A 17881-nucleotide genomic window follows, 5' to 3' on the forward strand; every position below is an offset into this window, starting at 1 on the left:
AGCAAAATGAATCCTAACACGGGTGTTGGTCTACTACAAGATGGAAATGGTACAATCATCAATAATAATGCCCAAAAGGCAGAAGTGTTGAATAAATATCTATTCTGTATTTGCGAAAACAGATGTTGTATCATACAGTAACTCTTTCCATTCTGTGAGCATCTCAGGAGAATATTAAATAGCAGCTGCTAATGTTATTTTTAAAATCAGCAGGTCCAGATAACTTGCATCCAAGCATTTTAAAAGAGCTGGCCGAGGAGTTCAGTGGACTTTTAATGCTAATTTTCAGTAAGTTTTAAAACATTCAGGAAGTTCCAGAAGACTGGCAGAAAGCTAATGCTGTACCAATATTTAAAAAGGGTAAACAGGATGATCTGGGTAATAAAAGACCTGTCTGTCTGACACTGATCCTGGCCAAGAGAATGGAGCCATTGATATGGGACTCTGTTGATAAACAATTAAAGGAGGGTGATCTAATTAATGCCAATCAACATGAGTTTATGGAAAACAGATCCTGTCAAACTAACTTGATATCTTTCCGTATTGAGATTACAAGTTTGGTTGATAAAGGTACCAGTGTTAAGGAATATAGAATTCTGCAAGGCATCTGACTTGGTACTACCCAATATTTTCATTAAAAAACTAGAATATAAAATGAACACCGCACACATGAAATGGATTAAAAACTGGCTAATTAATCGGTCTCAAAATATAATTGTAACAGAGAATCATCATTGAATGGGTGTATTTCTAATGGGGTCCCATGGGGATCGCTTCTTGGCCCTACTCTATTAAACATGATCAATGACCTGGAGGGAAACAAAATCATCACTGATAAAGATTGCAGTTGACAAAAAGCGGGGGCGTGGTGATTAATGAAGAGGACAGGGCACTGATACAGAATTTTATTTATTTATTTATTTTAACGATCTGGATCGCTTGGGAAGCTGGGTACAAGCAAACAATATGTTTTAATACAGCTACATGCAGATGTACTCATCTACGACCATAGAATGCAGGCCCGTTTTACATGATGGGGGACTCTATCCTGGGAAGCAGTGACTCTGAAAAAGACTTGGGGTCATGGTGAATAATCAGCAAGTTCCCAGCGTGATGCTAAAAGGGCTAATCCAATCCTTGGATATACAAACTTGAATCTTGGGTAGTAGAGAGGTTATTTTACCTCTATTTGGCACTGGTGCAACCACGGTTGGAATCCTGGGTCCGGTTCTGGCGTCCACAATTAAAGAAGGATGTTGATAAATTGGGGAGGGCTCAGAGAAGAGCCATGAGAATGACTAAAGGATTAGAAAACCTGCTTGATAGTGATAGACTCACGGAGCTCAATCAGTTTAGCTTTAGAAATAGTAGGTTGAGGGGTGATGCTCACAATCTGTAAGTACCTACACAGGGAACAAATATTTGACAATTGGCTCTTCCATCTAGCAGAGGAAGGTCTAACACGCTCCAATGGCTGGATGTTGAAGCTAGACAGGCTGGAAATAAGGCATACATTTTTAAAGGCAAGACTAATTAACCATTGCAACAATACAAAGGGTTGAGGTAGATTCTCCATCACCGGCGATTTTTAAATCAAGATGGGATTTTTTTCTAAAGTTCGGCTCTAGGGATTATTGTGGGGCAGGTGTCTGGCCTGTGTTATACAGGAGACCAGCCTCGATGCTCACAATGGATCCTTCTGGCCTTGGAATCTCTCAATCTTCCCTTTCCTTCCCCAATTCATCATCTGATCACAGCAGAACCCCCCCCCACCCACACCCACAGCCCTGCAACAGATCACCGCCTCTTTGTCGACATTACCAGAGCTGCCATTTGGTTCATAAGCAAAGATCAGAAAAAGGGGCTTATGTTTTCATAAAATTGAAAAGAAACATTTCCCCCATATTTCCTCTTTCCCAAGAATAAGACAGTGGAGCAACCCCCCTAACACCACAGCCTGAAGACAACTGCTTATTTAAACACCACTTTGATCTGGAGTCACAGCTATAGGCACAGGCCATGGAACGGACAATGCTTCCCCCGGGAGCCCGGCTTGGCGCTGCTGTTTATTCAGCAGTTTCCTCTGGCCCCCCTTTTGCAAATGCAAGAAAACAGAGGAAGGGGGGTTGTTGTTTTTTTTAAACTTTAGAAGCATCAGGTAAACCAAGTCTCATTCATCTTCCTTGGCTGGTGAACTGTCAGCAGAGTTGAGGCTTTTCCAGTTCTTATATGAAAGGAGAGGTGCAAGTGCTCTCTTCTCTCAACTGGGTGTACTGTATTTGAGTTAAATGTGTCCCCAACAACCCCAAGACTTAAGAAAAGATCATTTCCCCTTGCAGTAGATCAGGACGCACTTGGTAATGGGGACATCATCTAGCTGCCTAAAGACACAAAAACAGAGTTTCTAACTGTCTCCTTCCTCCCCTCCGTTTTATATAAAACTTCCCTGTATCCCTGTAAGGCAAAGAAAACCCATTTTCTTCCCTTTGCAGATCACCTTGAAAATCCAGACCTCTGGAGGGTCCGTTTCTGTTAGCGACAGGACTGGGAGGCACAACTTCTATTCAGACTTCCTGCTTCAGCCTGCTCTAGCTATCACCCCTGTGGTTGTCATTGGGCCCCCCCCCCCGAGAGCAAGGATCAGTGTTTAAGACACGGCCAATGCAGCCACCACTGGGCTCAGGAGGCACAGCCGTGATAACCAGGAAATCCCGACAAGTTCCTGCAGACGCTCGCTTTCCCTTCCCACCGGCCCGGCGTTGTTCAGGTAGCTCTGAACGTTCTGCTTAAAGCTGCAAGGTCCAGGCCCAGGCTCACAGACACAGGGCTTGGTTGTGGGGAATCAGTCACATGAACTTCCAACATTGACAGCACGAGCCCCAACCACCTGAGCCCACAGAATAACGGGCCCAGCTACCCCTCAGAACCTGTTACACACAACACATCTAGCCCAGTATCCTGTCTGCTCACAGTGGCCAGTGCCAGGTGCCCCAGAGGGAATGAACAGAACAGGGAATCATCAAGTGATCCATCCGGTCGCCCATTCCCCGATTCTGGCAAATAGAGGCTAAGGGCACCATCCCTGCCCATCCTGGCTAATAGCCATTGATAGACTTATCCTCCATTAATTTATCTAGGTCTTTTTTGAACCATTATAGTCTTGTCCTTCACAACATCCTCTGGCAAGGAGTTCCACAGGTCGACTGTGAGTTGTGTGAAGAAATACTTCCTTTTGTTTTAAACCTGCTGCCTATTAATTTAATTTGGTGACCCCTAGTTTCTGTGTTATGAGAAGGAGTAAACAACACTTCCTTATTTATTTTCTCCACCCGTGTCATGATTTTATAGACCTCTGTCATATCCCCCCCCTTAGTCATCACTTTTCCAAGCTGAAAGGTGCCACTCTTATTAATCGCTCCTCATAGGGAAGCCGTTCCATACCCCTAATCCCTTTTCTGAATCTTTTCCAATTCCAATAATCTTTTTTGAGATGGGGCGACCACATCTGCACGCAGTATTCAAGGTGTAGGCGTACCATGGATTTATATAGAGGTAATATGGTATTTTCTGTCTTATCCTTATGATTCAGACTTCCTAATGATTCCCAACATACTGTTCACTTTTTTGACTGCCGCCGCACATGGAGTGGATGTTTTCAGAGAACTATCCACAATGACCCCAAGATCTCTTCCTTGAGTGGTATCAGCTAATTTAGACCCCATCATTTTGTGTGTATCATTGGGATGATGTTTTCCAATGTGCGTTACTTTGCATTTAACAACACTGAATTACATGTGTGTCTTTTGCATAACGAGGACTTGTGAAAGAACAAGTTGAGTTGGGGCATCCTACTGGGATCTTGAGGTCTGTAGGAGTTGCCCATGGAGAAGGAGCTTGCCCGGCCCTTAGAAAGATCTATGCACTACACTGCACAACTCCAAAAGGTTTATTTTTAATAATGCATTATCTTAAAAATGTACAGCACGTCGTCAGAAAGTGTTTTCAAAAGTCAGAAAGAAGCCAGAGCAGGGTGGCGGGGGGGGAATTGAGAACTCAACCAGTGATACAAAAGAAGTTTGACCTGTGTGCCCACCCTTACCACTCCTGCACAGTCACATGGGCATTAATCTCTCATGGCAACGGAATCCACACTGACCCAGAAGACTGGACTGTTCCAAAGGGCAGCTGGAGTTTGAACATTTTTGTTCCTGTGCCACAGTCCATCCATCGCTAGATACGTAGCAAGGCGTGCGCTCTGGCTCCACATAATGGAAAAACCCCTTTTAGATGGGGCAACAGAAAGTAGGCACTGAAGGCAACGGTTGTACCCAAGAACAGGAGGACACAACACAACCAGGCCCAACCCTGCCATTGTGTAGCAATATTCATAGAGGTACCTGCAGACTTCGGTAAGACTCCAGTTTGAGCCACTTCTGATCCTGGGTGAAGTTCGCAAGGGAGTTTAGTGCTGGTTGAAGGCATCAGCCCGACAGCCACGGAGACTGGATTTCTCAGTTTAATCCCAAAGCAGGTCCCATACAGAGAGCAACAATGCCCTGTGCTTTGACTATGCCCCAAGGGGAAGTCATGCTCCGTAGATCCTTCTTTTGAGCCAGCCAACACCGGAGCCAACTGGCGTGATGGGGTTTGCCAGGCCAGTGGGAACTGGCCTGAGAACCTCCCTCATTTCACATAGGCCAGTGGGCAGCCCTCTCGTGTAATTAATTTCCATCCCTATCAGCCCAGGCGAGATCTGAAAGGACTCCAGAATCCCCATTGCCAATCTACTGAAAAAGTTTGAAGGGACGATATAAAAAGCTGCAGCAGGGAGGGGAGATTAAAAACCAGGTGACACTCTGAAGATGGGCGTTTGTGGCCTGTGTTGTACATGGACAGAGCAGAGAATCCCCGTCTACTTCACCAAGGCCAGATGTAGCACACACACAAAAAAAAAAAAAAAAAAGCGAGTGTCGTCCTAAGCAACCTCACTGAGAGACAGCTGGTTCCACCTGGCGCGGAGGCTGCTGACCTTGGTTCCCAGAAGGAGGAAGCCACCAACCTCTCGGAAGATGGTTTAAAACCCAAAGAGGCTGGGCTCTGCTTTGGGGAAGCTAAAGCCTGGATCCCGGCCTCCTGCTGCAAGAGGAGATGGCTCCGGCTTGGCACAGAGGAGAGGGAAGCTGGGAGCATGTCTGTTCCAAATGGAGCTGGGCCTGCGGTTTACCAGCTCCTGTTAAAATTCCTGGTATCTGCTTCTAGAGAGAGCTTGATCCTGCAGGCCCTCCGGCTGCCCAAGGACAAGGTGGTGGGTAATTCCTCCTAAAAGCCACTCCCTCACCTTTACGTTGAAGGTTCCCCAGCCTTCTGTCCATCTGACAGCTCACAGGGGACTTGCTCTTCCCACTCCCCCAGACCAGGCTGAGGATGGAAATCCCTTCCTGTGTTTCCCAGAGCAGTGTCTAACCATGGCTCGGAGGTTCAGAAGTGACAGCAACTCCTGCAACCCAAGATGCTTTTCATTTCTAAATACCTGGAGGCCTAAGTTCTATGGGGACCGTGCCACTGCTGAGACAAGCCCATAAGGGTTAAATCCCAAACCATGGGACCATTCAAAAACACTGGTTGACAACATGGGCAGAGTCTCCTGCTCCCGTCTGGTTCCCACAGGTCTCCTGGGGGGGGCTCTGGTTTGTTTGCCAACAATTCTCATCTGCTCAAAGCATTCGTTATCAGAAGCCAAATTTGCCTACAGACCCACAAAGCATCTCACACAGCAAGAGGCAAATTGTGGGGCACAAGTCAGGACATCAAGCCAGGCCCCTCCCTGCCCGGGGAAGGTGATGACCAGCAGCCCCAGTGCTTCTCTCAACCCAGGGCAGCATTCTCATGAGACACTCGGGAATACCCAGGGAGCAGACAGACCACACTCCAAATAGCCAGGGCCTGATCTTACAAGCTGCTGAGTACCTTCTTCCAAGGGGAGCACAGCACCTTGCAGGATAGGGCCCATAGGGAGCGCACCAGATGTGGCTGGATCGTTCTCCTCTCCAAGCAGGGTTTGCCGTGGGAGCTGGAACACGGTTCTCCATAGCATGCCAGGGAATGGGAACATGTTAGTTCCCTTTGGGTTTGTTTTTTGTTTAAGCCAAAAGGTGGGTCACTTTGCCTAGTGATTTGTAAACAGCAGACGCCGGCGGTTTCAGAGGGGCAGCCTGCAGTGTTGAATAAGCTCAAGAACCAGAAACAAAAAGTCAAGGTGAACGGACATTCTGTAGAAGGAGCCACTTCCCCGGTGGTCACTTGGCCTCGTGCCGATCTGATCTCCCTGGCTTGAGAACTTCCACCAACACGAAAAGCAGGCCGGGCTCCTCTCAATCTGCAGAGAGTTACCCAGTCTAGTGGGCGGTGCACGCAGAGGAAGGGCGTTTGTCGTGTTTCCAGCAGGCTGGAAGGATTTTGAGTTGCAGCCTCATTACGCTTCGGCTTTTCTAAAATCCCTGCTGAGCGGAAATAGGAAACGCACCCAATCCGGATCCTTCCCCAAGCCCCACCCTTCCCCACAGCACTTCCTGGCCCGCTGCGGATGGGAAGGAGAGCAGGGAACCTGCTTTCAAAAATGGCCTCTGTTAGCCGGTTCGAAGCACACACCTGGACTTGGCCGTCGATGGAGTAGCAGTCGCAAGATAAGCCCGCAGGGCTGCAAGTCCCAGAAAGCCGCCTGCCCAAACAAGAGATGCTATAAAGGAAAAATAAAAAGGTACCCGAGAAGCTTATAGAGCAAGATTTCCCTGCATCGCGGCGACTCCATTCACAGTGCCGAGTTCGACTCTCGCCCGGATCCTTTCCCACCCCCTCTCCCACTCCAAAAGCCAGGGACACAGTCTGTTTGCCTGAAGGTTCAGTACTTCACTCCAGGAACAAACTCCTTGGCGTCGGGGTTCAAGTTGCTTTTGCTCTGAAATGGAGAAAAGGGAGATGGATCATTCCTCTCACCGTGCATTTCTCGCCACCTCGCCCCCGTCTCCTCCTCTCTACCCGGAGATCTGGCTACTCAAGATGCCAAGTAATGGGAACTGATGCAGAGTATCCCCTCACCCCCCGTCCGTGCTGCGGGGTAACACCCACGGGCCTGCTGCAAGGCCGTACGGTCAGCAGTGTTTTCAGACCAGATCACCTCAGGTGCCTGGGGTTACCCCAGTGATGGACATGACTCATTGATAGGACAACCAGCCACCCAGCCTCCTGCAGACCCAGGAGGAAGCCCTGCAGAACGTAAGCCCTCGGACGTACCGAGCTGGGATGGTTACTCCTGGCCTGTGGGATCATCATGGCAGGAAATGAGATTCATCAACACGGAGGGGGTCTATCCTCACCGTGCAGGGCAGGCGAATCCCACCAAGGCTGGTGGGGATGACACAAGGGTGGAGGAAACCCCACCAGCGAGAGGAGCTCTGCCCTCACTGGTGCGCCCCACCCTGAGACAGGGCCCTGCTGAGGGGGGAGGAATCCCAAGGGACCAATGCCCTATGTCAGGCTATGGATCTCTGTTCACAGGAGAAGGCCCAGGGAAGTGGGAGGGTGAAGGAATAAGCCGTCCGACGCCATACACAGCCTTCTCCCAGATCTTTACCAAAATATCCTCTGAACTGCAACCGTCGCCCACTGAGAGGCCATTCAGCTGCTGCTGCAGCTGCCCGATGCCCTGGGGCAGGTCGCGTGATGGAATGAACCAGTCCTGGTCCTCTTCATCCAGCATCTCCTGGAAACAGCGGTCAAGGAAGTCCTGCTCCTGCAGCTCCTCCTCCACCTGGCCGGGAAGGGGAAAGAACCATCAGGGCCGAGGGTCGCAAGCCACCTGCCTGAGTGCACACAGCATGCTCTGCACAGTATGTGCTTCCGGCCGTCAGACTAGATGATCACAATGGTCCCTTCTGGCCTTGCAATCTATGAATGAAAGTACATCTCCCCTGGCCCTGGAGAAAAGCGGTGGGATGGACACTTTAGGAACATAGTGGTGGGAAAGCCATGCCACGCTGAGACATGCTTGTACCATGCCAGAGCCACGGTTTAATCCTGGGCTAAGATCTGGCCGTGCTGAATGCAGGTTCTAAGCACCTTTGAAAATTAAACTTGGGGGCTTGAGTAGCTGGCCTGAAACCCTGGTAGGTGACGGAGCCAGAAACAGAACCCAGGAGTCCTGACTCTGAGGTGGCTAGGCAAAGCCATGTGTGACCATGGCTCTCAGGGTGCACAGACGGTGTCAGAGGGACGGGGAACGGCACGCAGCAGTCAGTGCAGAAGGGAGCTCTACAACTTTGGGTCCATCTACACTACACACCTGAACATGCCAGCACATCACTCCCAGCCATGACTACGGCGTACGTGTTCCAGCAGACCTTGCTGGTAGTAAGTATCGAATTGGGCATTCGAGCCAGTTAGAGGACCGTGACAGTGGAGGTTAGGGTGTAATGTGGATGGGGCTCAAAGCAGGAAGCCCAAACATTTGCAAGGCATTAGCCCTGGGAAGGCGATAGGATTCTACAGCCCTGCCTTCAATTGCTTGTTTGTGTCACGCTGCACCTGCCTGTTGTTAACGCACACTACAACATTACAACACTGGAGTGCCAGCACTGCAAGGTGGAGCGTTTCGGACAATTTCCGTAGGACGCTGGGAGGTGGTGTGCTCTAGAGCAGTGGTTCTCAAACTTGTTCCGCCGCTTGTGCGGGGAGCTGGGGGAAGCGGCGCGGGCCGAGGGACATACTGGCCGCTGCTTCCCGCAGCTCCCATTGGCCTGGAGTGGCAAACCGCGGCCACTGGGAGCTGCGATCGGCTGAATCTGCGGACGCGGCAGGTAAACAAACCAGCCCGGCCCGCCAGGGGCTTTCCCTGAACAAGCGGCGGGCCTAGTTTGAGAACCGCTGCTCTAGTGGCAAGAGTAGCTGCCGAGGAGCCAGGACTCCTGGGCTTCATCTTTGGCTCTGCCACCAACCTGTCGGGTGGGCTTTGGTCAAGTCACATAGGTCCCCAGTTTTGAAACTAACAGCCAGCCGGATTCTCAAAAGGCGCTAAGGACCCGCAGCTCAGTGGAGCATAGGCTCCCGCTCCTGTCTTCTATCTGTGCCGCAGCGAAGCCCACATGGACCATCCACGGGATCAGTGGCTCTTCACGCGAATGAGGGCCCAACAGGTCCATGACGACCCTGAGGGCTACACCTGGGAGCACTCGAGTGCTCCAAGCGGCGGCTCTCTAGCTAATTGATAAGGGAGCAGCGGAGCTAGAAAGAGGCTGCCCAAGCTGAATAAAGGAGGAGCAAAGGAGGTCTCTAGAGAGGCCCAGCAGCTGCTGCAGGCTGGAAGGAGCCCACAGGAGACAGAACAGGCCTCTGTGAATGAGGGCTCAGGTGCACAGTGAGAACTGCCAGGGTCCCCCAGGAAGGAGGACAGTGGCACGGCTCCTGTCATCAGGCTCTGGGGGGAGAGGGCGTTGGTTTCCAGCCCATGGAGTCCTAGAGGGGGAACCGGCTCCTGGGAAGGGAAAGGAAGGAGAGGTCTGCGAGAAGAAACCCATGGGGAGTGGAGTAGACTCCTATGGGGGGGAAGTCCTGAAACAGGGTTTCTAAGGGGGAGCAGGGCGACCCCAGGGCAAACTGTCAGAGACCCTGCGGGAGGCAGTCAGCATGGGCAATCCGGCTGCAGAAGTAGCTATTAGTTTGGCCCACGCCGGGCAGAGGAAAAACAACTACTTGGATTTGTTAGGATTTTCACTTGGACCTTTCTGTTACGCCGGACGGCCGACACCTGGAAGACCCAGCATGAGGCGCCGGAGAGCAGTGCTCCTTGCAGCATCACACCCTGACACAAGGGGGTGCTACAGGTGGCGGGTACACTACCTCTCAGGCCCCTTTCTATCTACAGCGCAGCTCAGCTCCAGGGTTCGGTGGAACATCCGATTTGCACAGAAGTGACAAAACCCCACTGCAGAAGTAGCTCAGGTGGTCGCTTTTGGCGTCACGCCACAAGGCGGCTCGGATAAACACTCACACTCTGCGTGCAGGGAATAAGAAGTGAGACTCTTGGAGACGGAGTTTGCTCTGGGCGCTTTCCATCAGAGTACATCATCACTAGTTAAACCCCACCCAGCAGTGTGCCTATGCCGACACATGGGGGCAGGCTACTCCTACGGAGTGCACACTGGAGACGCGAGAACGCCGCCCCCTGCTCTCCAACACGGCTAGATGCTGGAGGTCGAGAGTAGAGATCCACCTGCCATAGAGGGAACCGAGGACAAAACATGTAACTGAAGATATTCCAAATCAGGAGGTAGAAGGATTGAAACACTGAGTGGATGTTTTCAGAGAACTATCCACAGTGACTCCAAGATCTTTTTTGAGTGGTAACAGCCCGTTTAGACCCCATCATTTTATACGTATAGTTGGGATTATGTTTTCCGATGTGCATTACTTTGCATTTATCACCATTGAATTTCATCTGCCGTTTTGTTGCCCCTCCACCCAGTTTTGTGAGATCCCTTTGCTACTCTTCACTGTCAGCGTTGGACTGAACTATCTTGAGTAATTTTGTAACATCAGCACATTTTGCCAGCTCACTGGTCACCCTTTTTTCCAGATCATATTGGGTTTTCGCAGCCTCTCTGATCACCCCCACCGTCCTGGTCAGGGGGTTGGTAGTATATCCCTGTTACGCTTATTGTCGAAGCATGGAATTTCCATCCCTAGAGATTCCATGGGACAGTTTGATTTATTTAAGATTTTTACTATATTTGCCTCTGTTTTCTTTCACAATCAGTGCCACTCCCCCACCAGCACGACCTACTCTGTCATTCTGATATATTTTGTACCTTGGGATGGGGGGAGGGATAGCTCAGTGGTTTGAGCATTGGCCTACTAAACCCAGGGTGGTGAGTTCAATCCTTGAGGGGGCCACTTAGGGAACTGGGGTAAAAATCTGTCTGTGGATTGGTCCTGCTTTGAGCAGGGAGTTGGACTAGATACCTCCTGAGGTCCCTTCCAACCCTGATATTCTATGATTCTATGACCGTGTCCCATTGATTACCACTGTTTCACCAAGTTTCTGTGATGCCCATTATGTCAATATCCTCATTTAACACCAGGCACTCAAGTTCACCTGTCTTGGTATTTAGTCTTATTGCATTTGTATACAAGCACTGATACATTTGTCAATACTTAGTTGTCTGCCTTGATGGGATATAAGTGAATAGGACTCTTCTTTGGTCTGACTGTTTTTTCTTCAGCTCCCACCTTATCAACTTCTATCCTCCCTCTTTACCAAGATATAGAAAATCCCCCTTAATAAGTCCTGCCCGCCCGCCCCCCTCACCTCCCAGGAAGTCTATGTCCAAACTGTGCTCCTCTGTACCTGTTGGCTTTCCCCCAGCCCTTAGTTTAAAAACTCAACGACCTTTTTAATTTTACATGCCAGCAACCTGGTTCCGTTTTGGTTTAGGTGGAGCCCATCCTTCCCATGTAGAGTTCCCCTTTCCCATAAGGCCCCCCAGTTCCTAATAAACCTAAAACCCTCCTCCCTACACCAATGTCTCAGCCACATAGTGAGATACTGCAGTTCTGCTCTGGAACTGGAAGCATTTTAGAGACTGCTACCATGGAGGTCCTGGACTTTCATCTCTTACCTAGCAGCCTAAATTTAGCCTCCCATGACCTTTCTACCACCTTTCCCTATGTCATGGATACCTATGTGTACCATAAGAACATAAGAATGGCCATACTGGGTCAGACCAAAGGTCCATTTAGCCCAGTATCCCGCCTTCCAACAGTGGCCAGTGCCAGGTGCCCCAGAGGGAATGAACAGAACAGGGAATCAAGTGATCCATCCCCCGTCTCCCATTCCCAGCTTCTGGCAAACAGAGGCTAGGGACACCATCCCTGCCCAGCCTGGCTAATAACCATTGATGGACCTATCCTCCATGAACTTATCTAGTTCTTTTTTTAATCCTGTTATGGTCTTGGCCATGACAAGCTGTTCCTCCCCAGCAGTGCACACAAGTATGTTTAGATGTCTTAAGAGGCCTGCAACCTTCACACGCGGCAGGCAATTCACCATGTGGTTTTCCTGGCCATCACAAACCCAGCTATCTATGTTTCTAATAACCAAAGCCCCATGACTATTACCCGTCTCTTCCCAATAACTGGGGTCCCCTCCTCTGGAGGGACATCTTCAATGCAAGGACACCGTGACACCATCTGGAAGGAAGGTCTCAACTATGAGATTGTTTTTCTCCATTCCAGCTTGATGTTCTCCTTCTAAGATGTTCATCCTTCTCAACAGCCCAGCGGTTGTCAGAGTGGGGATGGGGCTGCACTGCCATGTCCCTGAAAGTCTCCTCTGTGCACTTCTGTGTCTCCCTTCACTCCTCCAGTTCAGCCACTCCGGTCTCCAGAGTCCATAGTTGGTCTCTGAAGGCCATGAGCTACCTGCACTGAATGCACACGTTTGCCACCTGCCCACAAGGCAGGTAATCATGTATGGGGCATTCAGTGCAATAAACTGGATATCCTCCCCCACCCCCACTCCGCTGCTGGACTTCTGCCGGCGTTCTTTTCACTCTTGCAGGATTGTTTTTTTGTTTTTGTTCTTCATTGGGGTGGGGGGTGTTATCAGTCTAAGTTTAGAGAACGTTTGTTAGGTGCCTCTTGCAAGCGCACACACACACACCCCAAACTCCCTTGCGAACAGGGGAGTTTTGCTAGCTTAGGAGCTGGCTTTTTAAACCCCACTTCTCCCTGAGCAGCCCTGCCCCCCCCCTCCCCCCAAGGGATCCTAAACAGATCAGGGATCTAAGGACAGCAGGCTAGAGTCTCCTTGGGAAGCTCTCAGCCTTGGGTAGAAGGCCCCCACGCTCCGCACACAGTCTCCCCCAAACAGACCACACTACAGCAGGCACACAGCAAGCGAGGAACAAAACCAACAAAGAATCCCTCTCTGCTCCCCCACCCCAGCTTGCGTCTTCTCCTGCCGTCCACCCATATGTGGAAAGGCCTCATGGTCCCTGTACTCCTGGCTCCCCCCCAAATCGAATCTCTGCTAAAGACTTGCTGCTTCCACATGGTCCATGGGGACTAACACTCCCCCTCTCCCATCAGCCAGAGTCCTTCTCCATCACAACGCTGAATCCCAGGAGATAACAAAACAAGGCACTGGAAGTGCCACCTTCCTTCCGCCTCCCAGTGCATCTCATCTCATCTGACTAAGGGCACTGTGGTTTTTGGCTTTGGTAGCACATCAGGGCATAAGCAATGCATTAAACCGCCCAATAGTCCATTTCACAGATGGATAAACTGAGTCACAGCAAGAGAGCACGTCCTGCCCGTGATCACATAGGACACTGGTGACAGAGCTGGGATATTGTGTGTTCTGTTCCCAGCTCTTAGTCCCATGCCTTAAACACAAGGCTACCTTTCCTCCTCTTTGAATGAGAGTCACTTATACCGAGGGCCCTACTAAATTCATGATCCAGATTAGTAAATTTCACGATCATGGGATTTTAAAAAATCTGAAATGTCACGGTTTTAGATATTGAAATTTCACAGTGTTGTAACTGGGGGTCCTGACCCACAAAAGGGTGGTGAGGGGGGGTCACATGGCTAGTGTTGGGGGGGTTGCAGTATTACCACCCTGATTTCTGTGTTGGTGCTGATGGCAGCACCGCCTTCAGAGCTGGCCAGCTGGAGAGGCAGCCGCTGGCTGGGAGCCCAGCTCTGAAGGCAGAACTGCCGGCAGCAGTGCAGAAGCCGCCCTTACTTCTGCACCACTGCTGGAGGTGGGTCTGACGCGGCCCGTGCAGGGGAAGAGGAAATCCCATCCCTTCGCAGCCCAGCCAGGACTAGCAGCTAGAGCCTGGCACAGGGTCAGAGCCCCCGGCCAAGGCACCCCCAGCCCTGCTCCTCCCCAGCGCTCAGGGGTTATAGGGGCCTTGGGCTGGCTGTGTGTGGATGGGTAACCATAGCACCCCTCTGCCCCGGGCAGTCATCCACGTCACTCACTCATACGGCCGGCCCTGCCCCTCCCCAAAAAGCAATGATACCCCCCCATCCCATGCCACCCTCACTTCTGTGCTGCGGCTGGTGGCGGGCTCTCCGGCTGCCCAGCTCTGAAGGCAGCACAGATGTAGGGTGGCATTACCACCCCCCCACAATAGCCAGATTTCACGGAGATCCGATTTCACGGTCCATGCTGCGTTTTTCACGGCCGTGAATTTGGTAGGGCCCTACTTATGACCTATTGCACTAAGCAGGCAATTCATCGGGGAAGCAAACATACAACACCGGGGAAGCAAACATGCCACAGGGTCTTTAGCTGGGCTCCAGGCACACTCGAGCTACTTCAGAGCCACACGGCCAATTCAGTCACAAAGTTCTTCTTACAAAAACCTCAGACTATTCCCGGTCCAACCAAGGCTTGGCAAAGATTATAAAGGCAGGGGGAGGGGGAGGCGCTATCCCCTCTGCCCCAGTAGAAATCCTGACTCACTCCAAGCCACAGGGGAGCAGGAGCTGCTGTGTCCTTGACCTTGCAGTTGCAATGGTGTTTAGCAAGCCCTTGTGAAACTGCAAGCCAGAGGCCGGCATTGGATGCATCTGTCAGGAGACCGCACCAAGCCCAGCTCAGCCCAAGCCTGGAGCAAAACACACCGAAACAGACCAGCTCCTCCTCTCAGCTCAGGACTGAGTAGGGTTCCCAACAGGACAGGGCCCTTCAACTCTAACAGCTGAGCAGAGACTTCTCTGATCTCCAGGTTCTTCTACAGCAGCAATGCAGGCTAAAAACAAGTCTCCACATTAGCCTTACAAGCCAATTCCGGGGCACCTCCCCGGCGGCCGGTCATTCCCCAGCCGTCACCTCAGGGTTTCTGGCAGCTTCCTCTGCAACATTTAGCGGTACAGGCCCCTGGAGTCAGGATACTGGACGAGGTGGGTCCTGCTCTAACAGGGTCTGGCCATCCCTATATTGCTGTATTCTGCAAGGAGTTTACTGCAAATTGTCTGACGAATGTTAACTTAGACTTCTTTCAGCAGGGACTGATTGCCACCGAGCTCCCGCAGCGTGCACAGGACTGGCACCTGCTGTTGCAGCTGTCTGATGGATATAATCAGCTCCAGATTAGCCCCCCAAATCAGCTGGTTAAACTGGACTGCCCGGAGGCTACGAAAGGACGGCGCGGGCTCTCTTCAGGTCCTTGAGACTGGTAACATAGTACCTCGAGGAGAAACACAGGTTCCTTGATTGCCAAACTTCCCACTCCCAAATGAGCCGACTACTCCCGGACATCCCACCTTGGGCGTTTTTATTCCTAGAGCAGCTTCCTCTTTCCCGTCATTTAAATACAGATCAATGCAACTCTGAGGCCCCATGCCTGCCGACTGCTTCGTGCAGGTGTTCAGAGCCTGCCCTGCGCTTCAAGCCCCGCTCTGGATCCCAACCTTCTGAGGCTGTGCAGATGAATGCACGGTACTGGGTCTCAGACCGGACACGGTAGGTCGAACCCTGCCTTAACCCAGCCTGAGCTACAGATCCCGGCAGGAGCACGGCCCCTGTAGGCTGAGCAAACGGCACCTCCAGCAACCACAACGATGCAGCGGAGGCCGTCGAACCGACGCTGCCAAGTTGGTCATGTAGACGCCAGCGCTTTCTCCCGAGCTACACAGAGGGGTTGGCTGCATGGTGAGAGAGACACACTCACGGAGTACAGTACTTCACCTTGCTGTGAGCAATGGAGCTGGGCATGCTTGGGCACCGTTGCAGGTGCTTGCGTGTAGAGCTGAGGTGTATCACAAGGAAACCAGCAATGGTGCTGACAACGCCCAGATGTGGAAGGGAGCAGCCACACCTGCAGATGTTCTGGTGCTAAGCCAGGCATGTAGACAAGGCTGACACGATTTTACTGAGCTCGGAGACTCACAGATTCTAAGGGGATCGCTGTTAATCCTAGTCTGCCCTCCTGCGTGACAGGCCATAGGACTTCCCTGAATTCATTCCTGTATGAACTGGAGCAGATCTTTTAGAAAATCATCCAATCTTGATTTAAAGATTGTCAGCAATGGAGAATCCACCATAGGCCTTGGGAAGTTGGTTCCAGTGGTTAATTACTCTCACTGGTGAAAATGTGCCTATTTGGGGGGCTCTTAAAATCTCCTTTGCACCTTCCCACAGGCGTTACGACTCCCCTCACCGCTTGTTCTAGCTTCCTCCGGTATCGAACCTGCGTTTTCTCCATTACAGCCAGAGCCCACTGCTTCCTGTTCTGCCTCCTGGGATGTGCAGGCTCTCTGGGTCAGGAGCCTTCCTTCCATGGGAAAGGGCGCATTGCTGGAATCAATGAGGGAGGAGCGTGGCAAGGAGTCTGGGGGCTTGTGAAGACACCCAGAACACTTCTCCGCTTGGCTAGCACCGCCCTGAGGAAATGAACACTCCAGAAAACTGGCAGGGAAGAGGGAGAAAGTGAATCTGGGAAGGATTCAACCCCGATTCTAGGGACAAGTCACCCAGTTGGGGCTGGCCACAAGTCAGGTCTGTCCCATCGCTGCCTGGGCCCCCAAACCCCACAGGGATTTGTGGGGGCAGGGAAGGGGTGGTCTCTTAACAGCCTTTTGAAGGGATAAGACTAACAGTGGGAAACAGGGCCAAGCCCACCTCAGGCTAATTCCACTCACTGCAGTGGCATGATCCACAGCGATGGGCTCAGAGTTACCTCTGCCTCGGACGACATGGGAGGTGGGTTCCCATCTCTATGGTTCACCTGAGTCTGTGCCCCCATCCAGTGCTCTCTCCCGGGGGGGGCTCCCCCCCCCCGACAACCATCAGGACTAGAAACCGTTCAGTGAAACCTCAGACTGTCCCGAAAAAGCTGGCTGACCTTCTGGTGCCCCCAGGAACGTTTTCAATTCCCCACGGGTGCGTCGAGCAGTCTGGAATCCACACTCCCAGGGACAGAAGCCCGACCCCATTGTCAAGGCTGTAACGCAGATGGTCCCATCTAGAATGAGCAGCACCTGGCCCCTCCCTGTGCCTCTAGGTGCTCCTGCAATACAAGTTATATGGTCTGGCTGCTAGAACCCCACACATGCACCTCCCGGCTGGCTTAGAACATTGGGATAGCTCCAGGGTCAAAGCCGGTCTAGTCTAAGAGCGGACTGGTTTCCCTTTGCAATCTCACGGAAGAGTCCCAAGCAATGGGACCCTATTCCACAGTCAAACAGCTCCCCAGCATTCACCCCGGATTTTCATCCCTCAGCCCATCTCTCCTATCTATAGCCCCTTAGCACCCCCCATCTGCCTCCATTCATAGTACACTCCCTTCAGGGGAGAAAGGCAAACTGGACTCAATTTAACACGGCTTGTGAGCGCTTCCATGGGGCTTCCAGGGGCTGAGCTCTTTGCAAACATTCTCTAATTAGTCTAACACAGTCCCACCCGTGCAGCTGCTCGTGGGCGGCGGCTGTGTCTAGTTGCCATAATTCAGGAACGACTGTTGTGTAATTTGGCGTGGCAAGACTCCGGCTCTGCGCCGAAGGGTTATCGTGAGCTGGAGGCTGGGTTTGCTCCCATGGGAACAAGCTTAAACTGTTACCAGATGGAGATTTTCTGCTGAGAACATTAAAGACTGGGGAAGTTCCTCTTTTGGGGAGCTGGGGGAGTGGAGGGAAGCAAGGCCTCCGTCCAATCGCGCCTGCCCTCAGCTGGATCACTCCCCATCATCATCCCCCCCCCCCCCCCCCCCCCACACAGGTACACGGAGGCTACCGAGTGGGGAACTTCAGGAAAGCAGCAGGCCTTTGTCCGCTGTCTCCAGCGGGAAAGTTTCAGGTTTCCTGCCCATAGCAGGCA

The 17881-nt window shown here is 51.6% G+C and overlaps 1 protein-coding gene across 2 annotated transcripts in view; it reads right to left on the bottom strand.

Annotated features, from left to right (window-relative positions):
• Positions 1-3930: 3930 nt before the first annotated feature.
• The window catches only part of PAIP2B (poly(A) binding protein interacting protein 2B), a 43507-nt gene continuing 29556 nt past the window's right edge, over positions 3931-17881 (bottom strand). For both annotated transcript variants that reach the window (XM_054029427.1, XM_054029426.1), the window contains 2 exons: positions 7631-7807; positions 3931-6955 (listed from right to left, as the gene is read on the bottom strand). In XM_054029427.1, coding sequence (XP_053885402.1) covers positions 6899-6955; positions 7631-7807 — 234 coding nt within the window. In that variant the 3' untranslated portion in view covers positions 3931-6898. The remainder of the gene's footprint in view (positions 6956-7630; positions 7808-17881) is intronic.

Source organism: Malaclemys terrapin, chromosome 5, assembly GCF_027887155.1.
Source record: "Malaclemys terrapin pileata isolate rMalTer1 chromosome 5, rMalTer1.hap1, whole genome shotgun sequence".
In the NCBI taxonomy this organism is placed as follows: Eukaryota; Metazoa; Chordata; order Testudines; family Emydidae; genus Malaclemys; species Malaclemys terrapin.